We start from the raw sequence: 25,002 nt of genomic DNA, 5'->3' as shown, positions 1-25,002 counted from the left end.
TGTTACGTTTTGTGAATCATAAGTTCTACTCAGGACGACGTGAAAATCCTGAATTACTTATGTTTGAGATATTGAAATTCAAATCAATTGAATCATGATTTCGATACCAATTTATTCTTAAACCCGTTAGTTTAAATCTAAGTTTTGATTCATAATTTGATAAGTTATAACACACAAAAATGTTTGGTACAAGGACATTTAATTATACAAATAACATAAGACAAATTTTGGGGACATGAGTGGTCGGTTGATCGATTGTATTGTGTTAACCAACTAGTTACTACCATTGGGGAAGGAGTGGAATTTTAAAGGGTGCAAGGTTTAAGAAAAATGTAGACAACCAAATCTTTTTAGATAGTAGACAATATTAGTGTCGTTCATAATTTATCAATACAAACAAGTTATAATTAGGGGTGGGTTCGGTACGGTTACCGTACCAAAACCCTTGTACCAATTACCGTACCAAACTTTCGGTTTAGTAAAATCTATTACCATTACCGTACCAAACTTTCGGTATACCGAAGTTCGGTATTGCCAAAAGTTCGGTTGGCATGGTATGGCAATGGTAATTGCCATTTTGTTTTGGGACAAAATCTGTTTTTGTTTTTTTAACCCAATTCAAGGGCAAAACTTTTTTTTTTGTACCTTTATCTCATACATTGTAGATTAAATTAATCTATTATTCATTATTCACAATTCACACACATAATAATTCAAATGATGCATCAAGATTCAATATGAAAATTAAGCTTACAATCCAAATAGAAGTTACGAACCAAAACAAATAGAAGTTAACAATCCAAATAGAAATTAAAGTTTCAAACCAAATGAAAATTGGAAGTAAACTTCAAAAAGGAGAATTCATTGATCAGTTATTCAAGCTTGAGATGTCGAAACTTTTGGAAGAGGCATTGAACTTGTAGAAGATTGAGTTTGTGTCAAGCATACATTACAAACAAAGAAAGCATATTAATTAGTAGCAAGAAAAATTAAAGTTGAAAACCATTTAATAACAAATTTACTAAAAAAATTAAAGCATATCTTTCTTGTTTTTTCTTCTTTCATTTCCTTGTAAAATTGAAGCATATATTTCGTTGGTTCCTTGTAGAAGTTTACTTCATCTGCCCTAAGTCAACCACTAGTACGCACTAGTGCCTCCATTATTTTAGGAGTCAAGGATACCCTAAAAGGGTCCACAACCTTTCTCCCTAGGCTAAATGCATTTTCACTAGCAACAGTAGAAGTGGGGGTTACAAAGATATTTTGGCTATTTTGTGAAAGAATTAGGAACTCTTTTGTGTTTGATTTCCACAATTTTAAGATATCAAAGTCACCAACAACAATACTAATATAAGTAGGGTTTTATTTTCAAATTATTGGAATATTATAAATATGTGTTATATAATTATCTATTATATAATTTATAAATTATAAATTATATTGTATTTTTGGTATGGTACGGTAATACCGTGGTAATGGTATCCATTACCAATACTGTACCATGAAATTTCGGTACGGTACAATACCGTACCATTACCAATTGGTACAAAAAATTTGGCACAAAATCGGTATGGCACGGTTGGCAATTCGGTTGGTACGGCAATTTGGCAAAAAAATCCACCCCTAGTTATAATTGTTGATGTGAAGATTTCATGTTATAAAAAATGTTGCATAATAGGCTCATTATCAATAAACGCATAAACATCTCTCTCGATGTAAACAGTCAAACTATCACTCAACCATTGATCTCCTATTTTGTTACATAGTGGTGTTTTGATAGTATTTATAGCAGAAAATGCTTACTCCACAGAAGTGGTTGCAACCGGTAACATCAAATTAAATGTAAAAAGCTTATACACTAATTTGTAGCTTCTATGCCTCCCGATCTTCACTAATTCCTTTAAAAGATTCATGGGTGTGTGAAAACATATGTTTCCAACTAATCAATCAAAAATGACAAATGAGGAAACTGAATTGAACAATTGGTAGGAGATAGAATGGTGATGGGAGCAGGGAATTGCAGTTTCATTTTGCTTCCAAGGTTCAAAACCACGTCGTTTTGATTTGGTGTTAAAAAAGGGCAGCACGCAGCAGCGCCGCAGCAGGGTGGCAAAATGTAGCAGTGCCGCAGTAAAGCAGCAATAGCCCAACAGAAGGGCGAAAATGTGGGTCTTAAGAGCGATTATAAGTATGTATCTCTCAAAAATCTATACATCTATACAATAAAATATTTTTTATTGTATTCGCTTATATTGACAGGAATTGATTGAAACACTTTAGCATGAGCCCATAAACGCACATCTTTGAGTAATTTGATTCGACAACTAAAGGTGTGGTCGTACCTCCTTGCACCTCTGTGCTTCACCACAAGCCACAACTATCTTGTCAAGCGACTCGATGTAATAGTGTACATTCTACTTTATTCATATTGAAAAGAGTAGTAATATTAGAATTTACTTTTCTCGATAAACTTGTACCACGTAAGTCCTTCTCGGACTAGGTGGGATGTACATAATATGAACTTTACATTATTGCATGTATTCTATTTGCTTGCGTCTTTGAATTTGACTCCAAAAAAGAAGCTGAGAAAAAGCCAAGGGAAAAACAAATAACATAAAATAAAATAAAAAAGGTGTAGATGAGCTGTGCGATAATTGGATGCGAGTTTCAAAACTTTGCACCCTAAATAAATAAAAATGTAGATGATTCTGTACTTAATAATTATAAAATTGAAATATAGTTTTATGTGGTGAGCGTATGAGGAAACTGTGTTTGCTTGTCACCATTTGCTTTTTGCAGTTTATGGACCATGAAGCCATTATCGCACATTATTGCACATGTGGGACAAATGCAATTATACAATATTTGTTTTATCAAATGTGATCCCATTAGGAAGATGGACTTAGATGGCATCTATACAGAATTATTATGATGTTTTGTGTCAATGATACGACGTTATGTAGTGTAAAATTTATACATGTCGTTGTATTATTGGTATGGAACGCCTCAACGATAATGTACATGTATTATTTATTTTGCCCACTAAAGCTATCTATGATAGCAACATTGTATTGCTTCACATGATCAATCACAAGATGAGCGATATGTGAATTATACACATACCGACCACGTGAGAATAACTAAAACAAGCCTCACTAAAGTGGGCTTAATTAGTCATTAGTTTTGTGAGAATGTGAGGATAAAGTCCCACATCAGTGAGGGACCAAACTATGCAATGACTTATAAATAAAGTTGGGTTATTCTCTATATTGTCAATTAGTTTTATAGTGGAATCATAACTTTCTTTATAGTATCAGAACAGATTAGTCCACGTGTGAAGCTCAACAACTATATGTGCTCTACGTCACCCTATCTATTTTAAAATGCAACAGAGATACGAGAGAGAACCTTATCTTTTGTTACATGAACCATAACAAAAGTTGAAAAAAATACTGAATGTGAACCACAACGTTGAACATTATATACAAAAAAGCAATGCCACCTTTTTCATTGGGTGGGATGATATATTTATGGGTGTTTGGGGGGAGTGGCCGGGAGGTCCCTCAAAGACTGATAGCCACAGCCACCTTTAAATACTAAATGAGGAGATGGACTGGTAAGACAACACTTTCTTCTTTGAGTTGAGAGCCACAGATAGTAAATTAATGATCATTTCGATCCCTTAACAAACATGTAAAGTGTTTGGAATGAAGAAACTCGATCGATAAGGAATCTTTAAAAGTTCATTCAATCAATCAAACGATGCATTTCTTTTCTTTTCTCATATCCCACAGTGATTATATAGTTGAATATCAGAGTGCACAACGAACAAGATTAACAAAATAATAAGAATATTATTAAACAAACGAGAATGCCGAAAATGCTACAAAACCCTAAGAGGCTACATCGTGACTGACTTGTTAAAACTAACTAATACAAGCACTATTATATATAGTGAAAACTAAAGCAAACCCTAATCCTTAAAAGATACAGAAAAGTAAAGCACAATCCTAATCCTTAAAGGATATAGAAAATTCTAACATCCTTGTCCCACAAGAAAACCATAAACAAAAATAAGCTAATAACTAATTTTTCCAACACCTCCCGTCAAACTCATGGCGGTACACGTCATGAGTTTGCCAACAAGTAGATGCGGATGCAAGACTCCAAATTCCAGTGCTAATGCCACTGCCAATGCCAATGCTGATGCTAATGCCAATGCCGATGTTGATGCCGATACCAATGCCAACGCCAACTTCCAAACAAACAAACAAAAAATCCAACCAAACTTTTTTTCTCTTTTTTCCCGCATGGGCCTCAAACAAGCAACCAATTTTTTCTTGTTTCTTCCTTTTTTTTTTACTCCCCTTTTTTTTCCTTCTTTTTTCATTCCATTCTACTTTTCCCTCTTTTTTTCCTTTGCAGCAATACAGACTTACGGATACTCAGGTTGCGGCGTTCAAAGGCGCAGAAGTAGAGTCACGGGACAAAAAACAAAAACCGAACGAACAATTTTTTTCTTCTTGCAAACAATCAATACCAACTAACAATCTAAACACGAATGACAACGAAAACAAGCAAACAGATACCAACCCGAAGCAGATTAAATCCCAAATGATCAAACCTACTCTGATACCAAGTTGAATATCAAAGTGTGAAACGAACAAGATTAACAAAATAATAAGAATATTATTAAACAAACGAGAATGCCGAAAGGGCTACAAAACCCTAAGAGGCTACATCGTGACTGACTTGTTAAAACTAACTAATACAAGCACTATTATATATAGTGAAAACTAAAGCAAACCCTAATCCTTAAAGGATATAGAAAACTAAGGCACAATCCTAATCCTTAAAGGATATAGAAAATTCTAACATCCTTGTCCCACAAGAAAACTATAAACAAAAATAAACTAATAACTAATTTTTCCAACATATATGAGAACAAAAAAAAATTGAAATCATGTTGAGACATACAATATGATATATCATGGATCGAACATCACTTAATCACCACTATGGCTCCAGAACACCAATTTAAGTAAACTCAGCAAATCAAACATCTTCACCATTTCGCACATAGATATGAAAGAGATCCGGCACACCAAGAAAAAACTAAAATGAAAGAACTCTCATAAGCAGGAAAACCAAAACCATCAAACTCCTAGTGAGTTTTCTGAAAACTATTAAACAAAATCAAACTAAAAGGACAAAACAGTACTACCAGTATGTATCCCGAAGATAGCCACATGTTCGCACCAACTAAAACCATAGTACCTTACTGACTAAACCCAAACCCGGCACACTGTAAGAGCTTTCATGCGCTTCAAACCCATATCGAAGGTGACAAGTGGAGCCAAAACCTTTGTGTTGGCTATGGCTGTAAGCCAAAAAACAGATAATTCCCAACGACTACTTTGATGGCGACAATTTTAGCATAAAAACATGAGTAAGAAGAAGAGGAGAGAGAGGAGACAAACAAGGACCAAACACGGGTGCCTGCCGAAGACAAGATTTTTCTTTGTTTTTCGTTCTAGATGGCTAGAAATTATTATTATTATTTTTTTTTTCACAATGTCGAAACTTAATGTTAGCACATCAAGGATTTTACATCATTCTTTGTATTAAGTTGCGAGTTCATGGTTTTCCAATACCAAATTCTTGATTTAGGGTTTAAAGATTGTGTTTCGGGACAGAAGATGCAGTTATCTAATATATTGTTCTTTCTCTAATTATAGTAAAAATAAAATACTATCAAATCAAGAATTTAATCAGAACCAAAACTAAAAGCTATGCCTATATTTCAATATTGTTTGGTTATACACTTTTTTTTTTAATCATAGTTTTTGGTTTTGCGATGGCAAGTACCTTTGCCCATGAGCGGTAGGTCTCGGGTTCGAGACTTGGGAGCAGCCTCTCCATAAATGGGGGTAAGGCTAGCCGACATTCACCTCTCCCAGACCTTGCGTAAAGCGGGAGCCTTGTGCACTGGGTACGACCTTTTTTATAGTTTTTGGTTTTGGATGTGGACGTTTTATGGTTAGGTTGATAATATTTTACGTTCATTCATAATTTTTTGTTAATGTTGCTTGACATCATGTAATCAAACATTTGTTTCATTAATTATAAGAAAAAAAAAATATTTATTGATGAAATGGACTCGTTAATTAATGAGACTTTGTTAATTTAGTAATTATAAATATAACTAATTTTTACGGTTATGACCTTTATGGGAATGGATATGATACATTTCTATTTGATATGAACAATAGTAATTGATAGTTATTAATCTAAACTACTATTAAGAAAAGGATAATGTTTGAGACACCAAATTTTTTAAACTAAATTTGCAAATCAAATGATGTGGTTGTTGATGATTGTTATTTAAATATTGATTAACATGCTTATTTCTAAATAGTGACAGATCATTTGGTTTATAAATTTAGTTTAAAATTTTGGTCTCTCTAGTATTAATTAATAATAAAACTCCCTTTGTCAACCAAAAGAGGGTGATTGACTATTTAGTCTTCTATCACAAATTTTTTTTTATGGCCAGTAATGTAATTCCACTCCCGCTCCCACTTTCTTTGTCACCCTCTCTCCTTCTCATTTTAAAAATAAAAATGAAAAAAATTCACACACAAAGTCTGTAGGCATACGTTGGGAAAATATAAATAAAAAACAAATAACACTTTACTGTAATGGTGGAAAACAATTATGCTGAAAGCAATTATGTCTATGTACCTTAATGTGAGTTCAATTCTCATAGACTACCTTCTCTCTTTTTCTGAGTTAATCCACTAACAATATCGGTCTATCCAAAACAAAACAAAAAAAATGCATGAAAATAATTTTCAAAATAAAATGGTAACTACCGTAGATATATTAGGAGGGAGAGAGAGAAGAGGGGGGGGGGAGAGAGAGAGAGAGAAAAGAGTTATAATGATAAAACCAGGGTAAAATAGAAGTCAACACTTCATTATTGTCACATTTAAGTGTTTCTTATTAAGATAACACATGCTGAATTATCTTAATCAACTGAAACAGTTTAAGCATGTGAATTGGTCTATTTCTTCCAACAAGATCCTTTTTGGATTCTTTTTTGTGAGGATCTTAGGGATTTATGAATCGTGTCCGTTTATCATATATTGTGTGGTCAGTTTTTAGAAAGTACTGTTTGTGCTTAATTTTAAATAAAAATATTTAAAATAATTTATGATCCCACGATGTATGATGAACGAACACGATTCACGGATTTCTGGGATCCTCGCAAAGAGGATCCGAATTCCTATTTCTTCAAGTTGTTTGGTTTAACCAATAGACAGGGGTGTAGCCAAAATTTGCTAAAGACCAATGTGCTCGTTTTTCTACCCCTAAGTTTAGATTCTTCTTTTTATAGTTTAACTTGTAAATTAAATACAAATTTTATTTACAAATAACTTATTTTAAATTGATCTAACATACAAAAAAAGCATTTAAATAAGGATGCAGAAACACACTACTCTATCTAACTTGACTAACCTCAAAATACTGAATAAATAATAGTAAAAGATACTTGAGTCAACTCATGTCATGACAATAAAATATAATAAATAAAGTTATATTCGCTCACAGATAATACAAATAATATTATCTTGAATTTGTTAATGAAAAGAAAATGGTTGTATGTACGATTGATTCTTTATAAATGGACGAAGCTATCTACATTCTCATTTTTAACTCTCACACACTTTTTCTAATTTCTATCATTTGATGTTCTTTAATTCATTTAATCTGACGGTTGAAAATTAAGAATGATGTCGGACAATAAAAATAGGTGCATGAATAATAGAATCCTTATAAATTCTAGATTAAATTCAGTGAATTAACACTTCAAAAAGTAAAAAATATATATAAAAATAAAACACCAAAGAAAGTGCACAATTTGGACAAAAAATTTAGAGCCTGTTTGGTATCTTATTTGAAATTTTTTATCATTTCTCAAAATATTTCCTAAGAACATTTATTAAAAACAATTTTCTTTAGGACTCAAAAACTTGATTGGTTTACGATTTAAATTTTTTAAATCTTACGACTTAAACTAAACAAAGAAATCTAAAAAGAGGGGGTCACATGAGAGGGAGAAAGAGGAGAGAGGATGAAATAAAGTAAGAGATGATTGAAGGAAAGAGAAAGAAGAGAGAGGATTGGACGAGATAGAGAGGAAGATGAGTGAGAGAAAGAATCGAGAAAATGAAGAAAACGGATTAAAGGAGAGAGACGAAAAAGGTATAAAAATAAAGGAGAGACAAAGAAGAAAAAAGAGAGATTTGGAGTGAGATGGGAGGAGGGAAAAAAAAAAGAAATGAGAGAGTTTAAGTTTAAAAACTTTAAAAACTTACTTTTTATGTTTTTAGAGAATAGACTATATTTTTTAGTTAGTCTTGAGTTCAGTTTTTTAAAATTGTTTTTGAATTTAAAAACATTGGATTCAAATAGAATACCAAACAAACCTTTAAAGAAATAAAGCCAAAAGTGCAAACACCTTCACGGCGGTAACGGAAGCCCAAATGGGGGCGTTAACCCACCACCTCTTAATCTATAAGTAGATGCTCCCGCACGTCTCCGGTTTCCCTTCCTACTCCCAATCCCATTCCCCTTCACTCCCCCCCAACCAACAAACCCTAAATCCAACTTTAGCCCTCTTTCTTTCACCCTCCCCCAATTGTGTCTGTATTTTCGGACGGCAAACTAATCCAAAAATTAAATTAAATTAAATTAACAGTTAAAAATTACAGATAAATTAAAAATAATTAAAAGTGGAAAAGGGAAGAGCAAACATGGTAGTTGATGATATGCTGGAGATGAGCATCATGGTCGCCTCTGGAGTTCCCTCTTGCTTCCGCTTCCCCGATGCTTATCCCAAAAGGTAATCTCTTTCAGGATCCCTGCTTCGTTTTTCTGCTTCTGGGTCTTCTGGGTCCTCTGGATTTTTAGCCCCTTTGTTTTTGTAAAATTTGTGCTTTAAAAAAAAAAAAACAAAAAAAATCATGGATTTGATGGGTATGATTCAGTGTCTTCCACCTGGGTTTGGTGGAATTCAGGAGATTCTTGGGCTAGGGTTAGATACATTTTTTCTATAGCGTTTTTATCTCTCTCCCTTTGTGATTGAATTTAAATTATATACCATCAGTTCTTCTGGAATTCTATTTCTATTTATAATTTGTTTATTGGGGGTATTGAATCTTGTTTTATATTGTTGAATATTTGATGTGGGTTTGTGAGGAAATTCTCATCTGGTTTGATAAATCTAGGGTTTTGATGGAGGGAAGATACAGTGGGGATTGATTGATATGATGTTGTTCTCTCTTTGAATTGTTTTTGGAAAAATGGCAATATTCAATCCACCAGCAACAATCCCCACCGAGGAGCTGTTCAGCTGAAACGGCAGATTCGATGCTCACGGCCCTGTCAATGGAGAATCACCACCCGTCCACGCTCTTGTCCATGGATTCCAGCGCTTCCTCTCACGACGAATTGGATTTGGAGATGAATCGACAGATCATACTTTCCGGCCCCCCTGATATAAATTTGCCCCTGTCAGCCGAGCGCAGCCCACCTCCACCTTCGTGGAATTCAGACGCTTGTGATATTCTAGATGTTGGCCTTGGCCCACAGGTGTATGAGACTGAGAGTTTGCTTACAATGCCCAAGGTTGGACGGAAATGCGCCAAGCGAGTAGACAGCATATGGGGCGCTTGGTTCTTCTTCAGTTTTTACTTCAAGCCCGCATTGAATGAGAAGTCAAAGGCCAAAATCGTCCGGGACAGTAATGGTGTTTCTGGGTATGAGAAATCTGATCTCAAGCTTGATGTTTTCATGGTTCAGCATGACATGGAGAACATGTACATGTGGGTTTTCAAGGAGAGGCCTGAGAATGCTTTGGGGAAGATGCAGCTAAGGAGCTACATGAATGGGCATTCCCGCCAAGGGGAGCGTCTGTTTCCATTTAGTGTCGACAAGGGTTTTGCTCGATCTCACAGGATGCAGCGGAAGCATTATAGGGGTCTTTCAAACCCCCAATGTGTGCATGGGATTGAGCTTGTTCGGTCACCTAATCTCATCGGTCTTGATGAAGAAGACCGTAAAAGGTGGATGGAACTGACTGGGAGGGATGTGAACTTCACAATTCCTATGGAAGCAGGGGATTTTAGTTCTTGGAGAAACCTTCCGAATACAGATTTCGAGCTTGAGAGGCCACCTGCTCCAATAAAGAGCGCGCCCAATTCTCACTCAAAGAAACTTCTGAATGGGTCTGGGCTCAATTTGTCTACCCAGCCATCTATCAACAACAATTCTGATGGAATGGACCTTTCTCCTGTCAGCAAGAGGAGGAAGGAGTTTTTCCCCCACGGGAATGATGACGATTGCTACCTGGCTGTTAATCCTCCGTCCGATCGAATCCCAGATACGGAAACCCACCCAAATGAGGTGCAATGGCCAAATCAATTTAGTGGTGTAATGAAGAACGTCTACGGGCCTGTTACAGCTGCAAAAACAATCTATGAGGATGATGCAGGTTATTTAATCATCATCAGCTTACCCTTTGTGGATCTTCAAAGGGTGAAAGTTTCTTGGAGGAATACTTTTACTCAAGGCATCATTAAGGTATCTTGTATAAGCACATCTCGCTTGCCATACATCAAGAGACATGATCGGACTTTCATTCTTACGGATCCAGCCTCTGAGCATTGTTCCCCAGGAGAGTTTGTCAGGGAAATCCCGCTTGCCACCCGCATTCCTGAAGACGCTAACATAGAAGCTTATTACGACGGGCCAGGCTCTGTGCTTGAGATTATGGTTCCAAAACTCCGCGCTGGGCCAGAAGAACATGAGGTTCGTGTTTGCCTACGCCCTCACCTTGGAGGCAATGATCTCATGTTGACTTAAAATTAGGCAATTTATAGAGGTCTGTAAGGGTTTATTGTCATGGTTGGGGCATTGTTCTACTAACTGTTGTACCATGAAAGCGTATTGCATGAAGGAAACAAAAACGTGCTGCTCACGTTTGGCTTTTCAGTTTTTGCTACTAAGTTATGCATCTGGTTATGAATTGACTCTCACTATTTTCTTGATTTATATAGATTTGTCAAAAAAATTCTTGATTTTTATTCGGTTCGAGTCGTTAAACTGTAGACTAATCTGCCCTGTCGATACATTGAACATGACTTTCTCACTTTCATAGCTTGTGTCAATGGCTTAGAAAACTGAGTGTGTGGTTGTATGAACTGTTCTGTATTGAAGGTTGAAGGGGCATGATGCCAATGAATCCATGATCACATATTTCAGTGTCTTTTGAAAAATTGACTGAAATGATCAATTTATTTCAAATCTCACTTTGCGTAAATGATCAGTTATCAGTATAATTTTCGATATTTGATTTGATCACTCTCAATAATTAGGCTATGATTTACGAATATTTTCTGTAATATTTCATTTAGGGTTGAACTTGAATCCCAGCGCAGAGATCAATTTGTTCATACATTTTCCTTGTTTGTTTGTTTCATCAAGACTAAAATATCCTTTGAAGCCGGACACGTGTCATAGTTACATATCGTTGCATTCTTCTTCCTTCGGATGATATCTTATCATTTTTGCATTGCTGTCACCACCCACTTATTAGAAGAGGGGCTTTTTGTTGGGGAAAAGAAGGAAATACAAGACCTTGCTTGCTTTAATATACACTCTTAATTACTTGAGCTACAAATCGTTTCTTATAAAGCCGGACAACGACTTAAGTTACAAACCGCTTATAATGAAGTCGGCACTCGATACGGAAGGTCTTGTTAGAGTTTTTTAACTCCTTCACACCAATGGCTTAGCTTTCTGATAAGAATAAAAATTGTGGCAGCCGCAGGGCAATTGAGGGAATTTCAAAGAGGAGATATTTTTGGAGGCAGATTCTCTCCCCTCCTACTTTTCGTACCCTCCCGTGCCTTTCTGTTTTGTATGGTCACGGTTAAACCACGTCAGCATTTTATATTAATTTTTTTATAAAAATAATAAGACAAAAAATAATAGTAATATAAAATGTTAATATGTCTTAACCGTGATCACACAAATAGAAGGGCACAGGTGGACATGGGAAGTGGGAGGACAGATAATCTGCCTCCGATATTTTTTGGGAAGGCGACGTGACATTAGGGTTTTGTATTTGAATCATTGGATATTCCTAAAAGCTGTGGGTTGTGGGAATTCCACTTTATTCGCCAAAAGCACAAGTGATTTGTGTTCTTTTCGGTTCATGGTGATGTTATTGTTACAGAAATGGGGTCAACAGTGATTAACTATGAACAAAAAAAGTAGCTGTCAGATAAGTAGGTAACAAATGTTGCTAATCACTTAAATGATGATAGTATTAAAGAACGAAACTTGTCAACCAGCTCACAATCTAGTGTTGCATTTTTGTTTCTTCAATGTTAGAGAATACTTAAAGTTAAAAATTTAATCGCGTGACTTTATTTGGCGTATAACGGAATGTTGGGTTTAGATGATCTTTGACCACTTCTCTTTTTTATTCTGGTACAATGAAATGGAAAACTAAATAATTCAAGGACACCATTTTTAAGGGTTTGCTACATTAAGTCATGAAAAACTCGATTAGAGACTAACTTTGTACAAATATCAGCTAACTCTTCAAGGATCCGACTTTTCTTTTATAAAATGTATATCACCAAATTAAATATCTCAAGTTCCGAGTTTTCTTTTACAAATAGAAAATTAAATATCACAAGTTGTGATTTTTCTTGTATAAAATGTGTATCGCCAAATTAATCAAGATCTAAGTAATTGTTGCTTGTCACAATGTAAATTCGTAAATCTTTTTCTTTTTGAATTTGGAATTAGTAGGTGAAGGATTTATCCACAACTTGATTTATATGACTTGATAGGGTTGCATTTGACAACCTTTGTCCGTCAGGGGAGTTGGCGGAGGCAAGTAAGGCTAAAAGGGCAAAGGCAGGCAGAGAAGGGGTCAATGGTGGCGTCTGGCCTCTTTGAAGCGACACCTTGTTGGCTGTTATTGCTTCAAATAATTTCATGTCAATTTTGATGTCAGGTTCTATGTCTTCCCGCCTTCTGTCAGTATCCACACTTTGCTTCACGCACGGATATGCCGTGCCGTTGGATTGCAAATGGATGGTTAAAGAGGGTCAAGGAATTGCGTGATCATCATCTTTTCGTTCGTCATTATAGTCAATATAACGGTCAAAATACGTGTCAATACTCAATATTTAAAATTAAAAAAAAGGAAATCAACCGGTTACTTTACCACGTAACCTCCGAGTATCAGAAAGACTTATAGAGACATTTCAACTTCTTTCTGTCCACCATCACAAAATTTATCAGCACCAGGAATCAATTTATCAGCGTCAATAAGCAAACTCAAAACGTACCGTATTTCTTACAAACTTGAAATTTGTTCCTAAAGCCACACCGTCTTTTTTGTCAAAATAAGTGTCAAGAAAAAATGTGAGGTGAAATCAGTTCCATTTCAAAAACTTAGGGTCTGTTTGGTATTGGATTTGAGTATAAAGTTTTTAACTCAAAAACAATTTTTAAGGTAAAAAACAACCTGTATGGTAAGCCCATTTTGCAAAACTGGACTTAAAAAAATTTAAGAATAACCCATTGTAATTTGAAAACAAGTCAGATTTTTTAATTTTTTTTTTTCACAAATTCATATTGTGATGGAGGTCTAAGTGACATGAGCCGCGCAGACCACAAACAGGCCTTTCGCCTCACCAACAACGAACAACTAAGTGATTCCGGCCAGTAGGGTGAAGGTTCCGGCGAATAGCTTTAGGCCTAGAATCTCTGAGTGCTTGATTGGGGACGAGACTGGACCATTTTCTTTACTGCCAAGAACGATCAAGGTAATGAGTCTCTCTTACTGTTTTGTTTGGTTCCTCGAAATGATAGGAAAGTTGGATTTATGTGTTTCATTTGTTGGGTTGTGAGAAATCAAGTTTATTTGTCTAATTGGTGTGATTCATTTGTGTACTTCGAGAAATTATGAGATGATCCAATCTGTTCCATTTCAAAAGCTTAATTTTCCAATTTAAGAGAAATTTGATAAATTATTTTTGTATAATAAAGATTCTAACAAAAGAAAGAAAAACATGATATAGCCAAAAGAATATTCCTTTAAAACTGGCTAAAAAAGTACAAATTAAAAAGTTCAAAAAAAATAAAAATAAACGCCTGGCAGAAATTTACCGGCGGCACAACATAAAAGGTTCCGCAAAATAGAAAAATAGGCATTGATATATAACTTCAAGGCCAAATAAAACATAAAAATATTAAGTTCCACAGACACCTAAATAATAATTCCCAAAAAACGACATAACCCCTGGCAGCAAAAAACTTAGTCGACCTCCTCGATCTTGGGGCCTGGGCCGCTGGCACTAGGTGGAGCATCATCATCATCAACTGGGCCGGCACCTTCGCCCCCAGCTCCCTGGTACATCTTGGCGATGATTGGGTTGCAGATGCTCTCCAACTCCTTCATCTTGTCTTCAAACTCATCGGCCTCCGCCAGCTGGTTGCTGTCCAACCATTGGATGGCAGTCTCGATCGAGTCTTCGATCTTCTTCTTGTCGGCCGGCGGCAGCTTGGCCCCAATCTTCTCGTCCTTGATGGTGTTCCTCATGTTGTAGGCATAGTTCTCCAAGGCGTTCTTGCTCTCAACCTTCTTCTTGTGCTCTTCGTCCTCCGACTTGTACTTCTCGGCCTCCTGAACCATCTTCTCAATCTCCTCCTTGGACAACCTGCCCTTGTCGTTGGTGATTGTGATCTTGTTCTTTTGTCCGGTGGTCTTGTCCTCGGCGGAGACATTCAAGATACCGTTAGCGTCAATGTCGAAGCAGACAGTGATCTGGGGTACTCCTCTGGGTGCAGGTGGGATTCCGGAGAGCTCAAACTTTCCGAGCAAGTTGTTGTCCCTGGTTCTGGTTCTTTCTCCTTCATACACCTGAATCAAGACTCCGGGCTGGTTGTCGGAGTAGGTTGAGAAGACCTGTTCCTTCTTGGTGGGGATGGTGGTGTTTCTGGGGATCAACACAGTCATGACACCTCCGGCGGTTTCCAATCCGAGGGAAAGAGGGGTAACATCCAACAGAAGAAGGTCCTGGACCTTCTCGTTGCCCTCTCCGCTGAGAATGGCAGCCTGGACGGCAGCACCATAGGCGACAGCCTCATCAGGGTTGATGCTCTTGCAGAGCTCCTTGCCGTTGAAGAAGTCCTGAAGAAGCTGCTGTACTTTAGGAATACGGGTGGATCCTCCAACAAGAACGACATCGTGGACGGTGCTCTTGTCCATCTTGGCATCCCTCAAACATTTCTCAACTGGCTCCATACACTTCCTGAAAAGATCCATGTTCAACTCCTCAAATCTGGCACGGGTGATGGTGGAGTAGAAATCGATACCCTCGTAAAGGGAGTCAATTTCAATGGTGGTCTGAGCGGTGGAAGAGAGGGTTCTCTTCGCCCTTTCGCAAGATGTCCTCAACCTCCTGAGGGCTCTGGGGTTGCCGCTGATATCCTTCTTATTCTTCCTCTTGAACTCCTGAACGAAATGGTTCACCATTCTGTTGTCAAAATCTTCTCCTCCCAAATGGGTGTCACCGGCTGTGGCCTTGACCTCGAAAATACCCTCCTCAATGGTGAGAAGAGACACATCAAAAGTACCACCTCCAAGATCGAAGATCAAGACATTCTTCTCACCAACGCTGGTGGCCTTCTTGTCAAGACCATAAGCAATGGCAGCAGCGGTGGGCTCATTGATGATACGGAGGACATTGATTCCGGCAATAACTCCGGCATCCTTGGTGGCCTGACGCTGGGAATCATTAAAGTAGGCAGGGACTGTGACAACAGCGTTCTTGATGGTGCTGCCAAGGTAGGCCTCGGCGATCTCACGCATCTTGATGAGGACCATAGACGAGATTTCCTCAGCGGCAAAGAGCTTGTCTTCTCCCTTGTAGGAGACTCCGATCATGGGCTTGTCACCAGGGCCGGAGGTAACCTTGAATGGCCACAACTTCATGTCGCTCTGGACAGAGGCATCAGAAATTCTACGACCAATCAACCTCTTAGCATCTGCAAATTTAACAAATCAAAGATTATCAACATACACATCTTTAGTTTAAAACAAATCACTGTAAGCATACTATCAAAACAATTATTTAAAAAATTAATCTATACAACTAATCCATGTTCTTAACAGAGGTAATCTTATACAATACTAATCCATATTTTTAACAGAGGTAATCTTATACAATACTAATCCATATTTATAACACATCCAAGTAATCTTATACAATAGTAATCCATGTTTTTAACAGATCAATCATTGTACAAAACATTTAGCTTTCCAGATAATATCTATGTTAATAAAGAATCAGTTGAGTTATATCATTTCAATTGATATGTACCTTAATTAAAAAATTCAAATAAATATTCAGTTGGGTTCTATCATTTCAATTGATATGTACCTTAATTAAAAGGTTCAAATAATTTTCAAATAAATAGTGACAGAACTAAGATCCTGTTTTACTAGATCTACTAAGCAAATTTGAAAACTTTCAAATCACTGATCCAAATTGTTAACTACAGATCCAATCTAAATCAGCAACCATAAATCTCACTACCACAAATCAAATCGATGCATATTCACAAAGTCAATGAACAAAAAGGAATCAAATAGCATTAACAGATCTAAACGCATACTACTAAGAGAATACAGATCTATAAGCTAATTTAAACAAAAATACAGATCCAGAAACTAGCAAAAGAAACAATACAGATCCATATTCTACTGAAAGAGAGAGAACAAGGAGCTCAGATCTTACCGAAGACGGTGTTAATGGGGTTCATGGCGACCTGATTCTTAGCGGCATCTCCGATCAACCGCTCGGTATCAGTGAAAGCAACGTACGACGGGGTGGTTCTGTTACCCTGGTCGTTGGCGATGATCTCTACACGGTCGTGTTGCCAAACACCGACGCATGAGTATGTAGTGCCAAGATCAATTCCGATGGCCGGACCTTCTCCCTTACCGGCCATTGTATCAATCTAGGGTTTTGCCGACGGTGAATGAAATAATAAGAAGGCGAAAAACAACTGTGGCTGCTAGGGTTTGCAGAGTGAATGAAAGGAAGAGGAGTATCGAGGAGGTTTATATAGAGTTTGGGGGGTTGGAATTCCAGAATGTTCTATAACCCTAGAGTTTTGGAGCCGTGGGATGTGGGGCCAATGGACGGCTGGGATTGTTTTGACGTTACGATCGTAGACTCGTGGTCATGTTTGATTGAGATTCCGCGCTCCAGTCCGCGCGGCTGTGGTTTAGTCGGTTGCTTCTTATTGGGCTCATTGGCTCTCGGTGCTCCAACCATCGCCGTTCACTTTTACACGTAGGAGGGGTCCCACTCCACGTCGGAATCCAGATTGGCGGTGGTGGTAAAGAAAACCCTAGGTTTTTAACCCCTTCTAGATTGCCTAATTACAACTGTTTGAAATTTACTCTAAGACCTTTTCGCACGAGCAACTGTCATGCCAAAAATTTTAATAGGCCAAATAGTTAAAATGGTTCTTGAGATTTGCATAACTCATCACTTTAGTCTTTAACATTTCAAATCAATAAAAGTGGTCCCTGAGATTATCCATCATCCATCATTTTGGTCATTCTGTTAAAAACTCTGTTAAGTGTCCCGAAACTCTTAGCCGGAAGTTTTGGCAATTTTCAAAGCTTCGTAACTCAATTGTTTCTTAACCAAATTTGATCCATAATATATCAAAATGAAGATAGGAAAATGTAGAATAAGATTATACCTATTTGGAAGCCCAATGGCTGCCGGCGATGGCTGAAAAATAGCCTCAAAGTTGACTATTCCGATGGAAAACTTGAAAACTCACCGGAAACTGGGTAAACTTTAAACATTCATAACTTCTTCAATACTCAACGAAATCAAGTGATTCAAAAACGAAAATCATACTTCTCGATGAGATGAAGAAAATGGTACCTTTTTCGATGGCTAACTCACCGTGGTTTGGTAGGAAAACGGCTCAAAAGTAGTTGTCTTGGTATTGAGTTAGCCACTTTTAAGCCATTCTCTTCATCTCGTCGACAAATATGATTTTCATTTTTGAATCACTTGATTTCGTTGAGTATTGAAGAAGTTATGAACGTTTAAAGTTTACCTAGTTTCTTGTGAGTTTTCAAGTTTTCCCTCGGACCAGTCAACTTTGAGGTTATTTTCCGGCCATCTCCAGCAGCCATTAGGCTTCCAAATAGGTACAATCTTATTCTACACTTTCCTATCTTTATTTTGATATACTGTGGGTCGAATTTGGTTAAGAAACGATTGAATTACGAAGTTTTGAAAATTGCCTAAACTTCCGACCAAGAGCTATGGGACACTTAATGGAGTTTTTAATGGAATGACCAAAATGATGAATGGTGGACAATCTCAGGGATCACTTTTATTGATTTGAAATGTTAGGGACCAAAGTGATGAGTTATGCAAATCTTAAGGACCATTTTTGGCTATTTAGCCATTTTAATATGCTTCGGTGTCTAAATTTAGCCAGATTTTTAGCTATTAAATCTTTGGCACATATATGCCAAAAAATCAAATCTATAGAATCTTGAAGCATAGTATAAAATCTTTAGTCACACTCATCTTCAAACGGTATAAAATTTCTTACTTTAATAAACAGCAGTCATGTTCTCCTTTAAACAATATACGGGTCTGACTTTTAATTGTGAGAGGTTGTTGTTCATGAACTTAAGAAACCTAATTCTTAAGTTCCTATCTGTTTGTTTTTTGTTTTCTCACCAAAAATCGCTTCATTTTAAAGTTAAGCAATAAAATGTGTTTGGTAAATCTATAATATCATACCTATTTTGAAAGTTGCAATCATAAAAAATTGAGTTGGTTCGTGTTAGTACCATATTATATTGAGCCTCGTTACTTGTGCTTCTAGACATTGAGCTCATGATCTATGTAAAAAGGGAGGAACCCTTAGTCTATAAAAGGGACTCCTCACCCTCACAATCAGAAGAAGCCTCACATCCCCAAACAGAGGCTCTCATATTCAGAGCAAAGCTTTCTCACACTCTCTTTTTCTCTGGGGGACTCCCCCTCACACTTGTAATTCATACGTACAGTTATAGAGAAATACAATCAACATCAGTGTGGACGTAGCCCAAACATTGGGGTGAACCATGATACATCTTTGTGTTCTTTACTTTCTTGCAGATTCACGGTCGGATTTACGTTATTCCAAGACCTCCCAGTTTTATGCATCAACATTTGGCGCCGTCTGTGGGAATCGACACGAAAAGTTCTGTTGGTTCTCTTTCATTTGTTTTCATCTCACCACCATGAATCTGCACAACCCAAGAACCCAAAACCTCCCTCTTTGGACTTTTTCAGAAAACCTTTCATTTCATTTCCTCCGAAAAGATGGCTATGTCCAGCCTTCTCTCTAAACCACCACCACTTCATCCTCACTAAACACACCGACAAAATCAAACCTAGAAGTTTCTTTCGCCAAAGTTTCCGTCTTTCTTCTCACTATCTCACTTTTCCCTGCAAAACCCATAAACTAAAGCTCTTATCTTTCTACATCTTCTGCAGAGTTTTGGGTGAGAGGCAGACTTGTAAAATGGAGAGAAAGCATACTTTGAAAGAGGAGGTGACGAGGGGTTTGTCGTCGGGGAGGTCGGGGGCGAAGAGTCTGGCACGAAGCCAGTCCCTAATGTTGGGTTTATTGAGGCGGATGAGGAACCACCACGTGGCGCAGCCGGAGCCGCTGATGGTTCCGAGATCCGGGAGCTTGAGGCTACCGGAGGTGCTGTCGCCGCTGAAGGAGGGCCCGGATGGGACGAACGGTGAAGATTTTAGGATGGATGAGAAGTGGGCCATTGGAAAAAGTTGAGCAGCAGCAGGACAGTTAATGGCGATGAAAGATGAACACCAACTAACGGCGATCCAGATATCTCCGGCGGATGCCAATTGGACCACTCCAGGGAAGGAGCAGCAGGCCGCTGGGGTTGACATTTTTCTCCAGATCATGATGCTTGTCCTCTCTTTCGTCCTTGGCCATGTCCTTCGCCGCCACAAATTCTACTATATTTATGAGGCCATCGCTTCTCTTTTAATTGGTTTAATTGGTTGGGTTAGTCTTATCCTGAGCAATGGCACCACCACGACAGGGAACGTGAGCGGGACCGAGATCGAGAATGCCAGAGAGAGCACGACCACAGGCACAAACCTAGAGAGATAACCAGTGCAATTCGGCTCTGGTCAGGCACATCAAAGCCCCTGTGCGTCTCGTCTGGTCCTCGGTGAGGAGGTTTGATCAATCGCAGAAGTACAAGCCGTTCACGTCTCGTCGTCCCTGGTAGTCCCGTTATGCCCAACGTCTCCACCTCCATCAGGTGCAATAAAGGCAAGCGCACCAGAAGATGCCCCTTCATTTTGTCGGCACCAAACGTCTTCACTTTCCAAATAATTAATTAATTTCTTAGCATCAACTGCTCATCTTGTCCACCAACAATTTAAGGCTATTAAAGAAAGCACAAATTGTAGTGTGGGAGAATATTATGGAGCCTTGGGGGTGGACTCGTGGACCATGCAACAGAAAAAGAAAAGCAGAAAGCAATTGTTTGTGGAGGGGCGGTAGTGCTGGTCTTGGTGAGCTGGGGAGCCTTAAAGAATTAAGGGGAGGCTTAGTCATAAAGAATTTGAGGCATGTGGTGTCAGAATCAAATGTTGGTACACCTTTCAAGGACAAACAACATCTCCATTTGTTGGAATTGTGGTAAAAAAATAAATAAAAATAAAGCAAAAACAGAAAGCAAAAGTAGAAAAAGGGAGGAAAATAATGAAAAAGGAAAATATGTCTGGAGATGGAGAAAAGCCGATGAGGAAGTGGAAAACATGGCACACCTATACCCACTATCATTGATGAATATTTTATTTAGTTGTCTTCTGCAAACTGGAGCAATTATTGTATAGTTATATTGATGTGTAATCATAAATAAAGATAGAAGGCAGCATGCCAAAAAAAAAAGGCAAAATGTCGGCAGGCTCAAAATAGTGGGCGAGAATATTATTTAGAGGGTGAAGGCCCATATGCCCAAAAGAGCTAGGCCATATGGCTTCAAAGTCCAATTTACATCCCTCCACTTAAGGTTCACCTTCTATTATCACCAACCAGGTGATCAAAAGTACGTCCAGTACTCCAAAATTATTCGGCAGCCTGCCGCTATTATCACCAACTAGGTGATCAAAAGTATGTCCAGTACTCCAAAATTATACATGAGCATCACTCATGTCAATCATACATAAACATTTATGAGCATCACTCATGTCAATCATATATAAACATTCATGAGCATCACTCATGTCAACTGTGGATGCAAATTTCTTCCTCCTTGATCTTGGACAATTTTGCACCTACAAAACAATTAACACCTTAGGTTAAGGCCAAGAGCCTCACGTGCCCACGATGAATGGGGGGGCTTTGGCCGAAGAACCTCCGATGCCAAAGTTAGAATTTAGAGAGAAATAGTGTTTAGAGAATTTTGGGATTTTTGCCAAAGTGTTGGAATTAGCTTTTTGGTGAGAATGAGAGTATATTTATAGGGATAGGAGGTGGCTAGGGTTTTTAGGTTTAATTTAGGTTTAATTAGCCAATTTATTTGGCTATTAAACATAAGATGAATGTTTTGGTGGTTTTTGAATTTATTGGGTAATAAAAAGGAAGAAATGGTGAAAAAGGTAGAAAAAAGTGATGGATTAGGTTTTGAAATGGGGATAGCCGGCCATGTGGTGTTTTAGGGTTGAATTGGATGTATTTTGTAGTTATTTGGATATAATGGATGGTTTAATTGACAATTAACGGGTTAATTAGGCAATAAACCCATTAATTAGCCAATTAACATAATTTAAAAGGAATGTGTTTGGGAATTACCTTGTAGAAAGGATTTGATGAGATGGACTTTGAATTGTTACCTATTTTGGGCACTTCTGTCTTGGTTGAAAGAGGGTTGCCCGCTGCTTGCGCGTAGGAACCTCGTTGTACTGCAAGGGTATTTTTGTCATTTTTGTCCAAAAATCCACGTGTCGCCCTGTGAATATTTTTGGCTCCACAAATGCCCCCACACCTGTTGGGCTGCTCGCAGAAAAGGGCAGCAGGTGTAGAGATCTTCTTGCTTTAGGAAACTTAGGACTGCTTCCTATTTTGATGTAGATTCTCTCTTTAATAGGAAATTAGATCCTTCTAGGAAAGGGAAATAAATTTCTCTCAAAGCCTATTTAAATCCACCTTAAGTGGGTTATTAAATCAACTTTGGAGAGCGATTTATTCTACCCTACAAGAGAGAGATAGCTTAGAGGATATTTGTTCCCCCTCCTCTAGCAATCTTCTACATCTTGCCCGTGCAAAGGACCGTCTTTCGTTGATTTCTTCGTCTTCTTCGTGGATAGTGCTACCGCGGGGCAGCCGTCGGGGTGGTGCGGCACGTCGGCTGGCATGGGCCAGGAGTCGACTCGGCATGGGCCGATGAGGTATTGTGGCAGGGACCACTGCTTTAAGCTGCTCGACTTGGCTAGAACCAAGGGCAGCTTGTGTGGCTGGGACCTCGGATTGTGGCACTGGGGCGCAGTGTTAGGCAAGTCACATGGCTCATGTCTTTTTAGGCTTTTGGACATGACTCGAGCTAGGCTGGTGATTGAGAGAAATGAAGAGGTTGCGAACCTCATGAACTGCTAGAATGTTGGGTTGAACTTCCCTGCTAGGTACCACGAATGACGTTGGCTACTTTAACTCTTTTCGTCAGGAGAAACGTGGGCTGTTCCCAAAAGATGAGGGGAATAGGATCAAAGCGGATGCACTGGCTCGTCCAATCACTGTTGTGGATCCTGCTGCAAGTGAAGGTGGGAAAATGGATCTTCTCTGCTTGTTCAAGAGATGTCGGCTGAGAAAAAACCAAAGACTTCTTTCGCTGCTCATGAGGGTCCGCTTGCTACCAAGAGGTATGTGATTGACATGACTTCTTCCAATGGGAAGAAATGTAAGGCTGCTAGATCTGAGCATATGGCGTCTTCCATGTTGAGAATGGCTAGTACAATTGTGGATAAGATTACTCAGCGTAAAGGTTTTATCATGCCCCCAGTGCCGAAGTCTGTACCAGGACGTTCTTTGGGAGCCAAGTCCGGTTCATCTTTGTAGAAACTTGCTATTATGAAGAGTGGTAAGGTGGACTTGCTGCTAAAGTGGCGCCAAAGCCTGCTCCCTTTGCTGCTGAGATTGATTCGCCTCAGATTCAAGATCTTAAGCTTGCAATTTCTGAGCTTCGTTTCGCTACTTATGCTAAGAAGAGAGTGGATGAGCTGCAGCGCGTCCGTGTTAGTCTGCTTAAGAAGAATGAGCAACTGAAGGGTGACAAGGATGGGCCTGAGGTTTTAAGACCTTCTCTATTTCTCCGGAAGACTTGCTTGCTTTTACTTTTAAGGCTTCCATTGGTGAAGTAGTTGGAAAAGTTAGTGCCCAGACTGGGGCAGCCAGGGGTGAAGCGTCGGATGATGCCGCTGCTAAGAGCGTTACGGCTGTTGAAGGTGTGGCGACCGAGTAGTCGTGGGATGTCCAAGCTGCTGTAGTGTAGTATTTTAGGTAGCCTTTAGGATTTTCTTTGTTTTTCCTTGTAGCTTTTGTTTTGCTTGAACTCCTTCGGCCTTTGCTAGTTGTTTATAAACATGTTTTCCTTCGTTTTTCTTCATCTTCACTTCTTTTGTTCATGCCCTAACCTTTAGACTTGATAGACCAGTGGCAGACATGCTACTTTTTTATAAGCAGACAAACTCGCGTAGCCTATGCAGCCGTAGGTGTTGGTGTAGAACTTTGCAAAGTTGTTAGCCATATGGTTGGCAGCCGGATGCCTTACTTACAGAAGTAGACAAGTCCGCGTAACCACTAGGCTGTTAACCTTGACTTTCTTCAATTCCGTAGGTTGCGTAGCAAGTATCACAACACTTTAGGACTTGGTGTAGGTTGTTCCGCGCTTGGCAGAGGTGAAGCTTATCGACTACGTAGCATGTCGGCAGTGGATAAAACTTCGTATATGCGCGCTAGCTTGTTTAACCTTTCATAAGAATGTGCGGTTGTATAAGTCTAGTGCGGCTTCTCTGCTCGAAGGGCAAGCCGTAGGCAGTCTTCCGGAATCCGTAGGCTACCTTAGTGCACTCGGTAGCAGCTTTAGGATTCCAGGGCAGCCGTCCATCGGATGTACTGCGTAATGTGCCCTCTCCGTCTCTAGGGCCCGGTTCCCCACGGATTAGGCCAAGAGACCCAAAATCCTTCAGTTAGCTAAGCCTTGAAAAAGACCATTGCGGCTACTTCTAGGAACCCCGGCGCAAGCCATCGTGCATCTAGTTATACTAGGGCAGCCAGGCTCATCCACGTCTGGATATTCGGAGTGTAAAGTTTATCCTTCCGTCTTGGAGAGCTGACCCATATGGGTGTCGGAGAATTGGTTTACCCTCTCGCACTGGAGAGCATGGTTGGTCCCTCGGGGGGCGCAATTCCTGCGATGAGTCCCTAAGAAGGGCGCAGTCTTCTTTTGAAGTGCAGTAGTGATTAGTTGTTGTAAGCATGCAGCCAAGCCAAGTTGTGATTACTTCTAAATTCCTCATTGAAAAACGAGTGAAACGAACGAGAACTTTAGCTGTAAGGTAGGAACTGCATAACAACTGGATAGTCCTTAGCTTGTGAGGTGGTGCCCGTCGAGCTTATTGAGTCTTCGGGTTTTGATGTAGCGTGAGGTCACACATGGTACTTCTTCAGATTGTAGGCCATCCATTTCTTTTCAATCTTTTTGCCGCTTCATGGTGGTGAGGGTGTAATTACTCTTGCCCCCTACTCTGCTGATCTTGTACGGACCTTCCCAGATGGGAT

The 25,002-nt window shown here is 38.8% G+C and overlaps 2 protein-coding genes across 2 annotated transcripts; one reads left to right on the top strand and one right to left on the bottom strand.

Annotated features, from left to right (window-relative positions):
• Positions 1 to 8,552: 8,552 nt before the first annotated feature.
• LOC139194907 (uncharacterized) lies at positions 8,553 to 11,058 on the top strand. Its single transcript, XM_070819951.1, has 2 exons — positions 8,553 to 8,908; positions 9,294 to 11,058. Exon 2 carries the CDS (start codon positions 9,436 to 9,438, stop codon positions 10,927 to 10,929), a length of 1,494 nt encoding a protein of 497 aa, XP_070676052.1. The 5' UTR covers positions 8,553 to 8,908; positions 9,294 to 9,435; the 3' UTR covers positions 10,930 to 11,058.
• Positions 11,059 to 14,165: 3,107 nt separating this feature from the next.
• Positions 14,166 to 17,369, bottom strand: LOC103433399 (heat shock 70 kDa protein 1). Its single transcript, XM_008371654.4, has 2 exons — positions 16,890 to 17,369; positions 14,166 to 16,137 (listed from the first exon to the last, which is right to left on the bottom strand). Exons 1-2 carry the CDS (start codon positions 17,101 to 17,103, stop codon positions 14,405 to 14,407), a joined length of 1,947 nt encoding a protein of 648 aa, XP_008369876.2. The 5' UTR covers positions 17,104 to 17,369; the 3' UTR covers positions 14,166 to 14,404.
• Positions 17,370 to 25,002: the final 7,633 nt, after the last annotated feature.

The sequence above is a fragment of the Malus domestica genome, chromosome 04 (assembly GCF_042453785.1).
Source record: "Malus domestica chromosome 04, GDT2T_hap1".
NCBI lineage: Eukaryota > Viridiplantae > Streptophyta > Magnoliopsida > Rosales > Rosaceae > Malus > Malus domestica.
The sequence above is the reverse complement of the archived record's forward strand: the minus strand, read 5'-3'. Positions and strand labels throughout refer to the sequence as shown.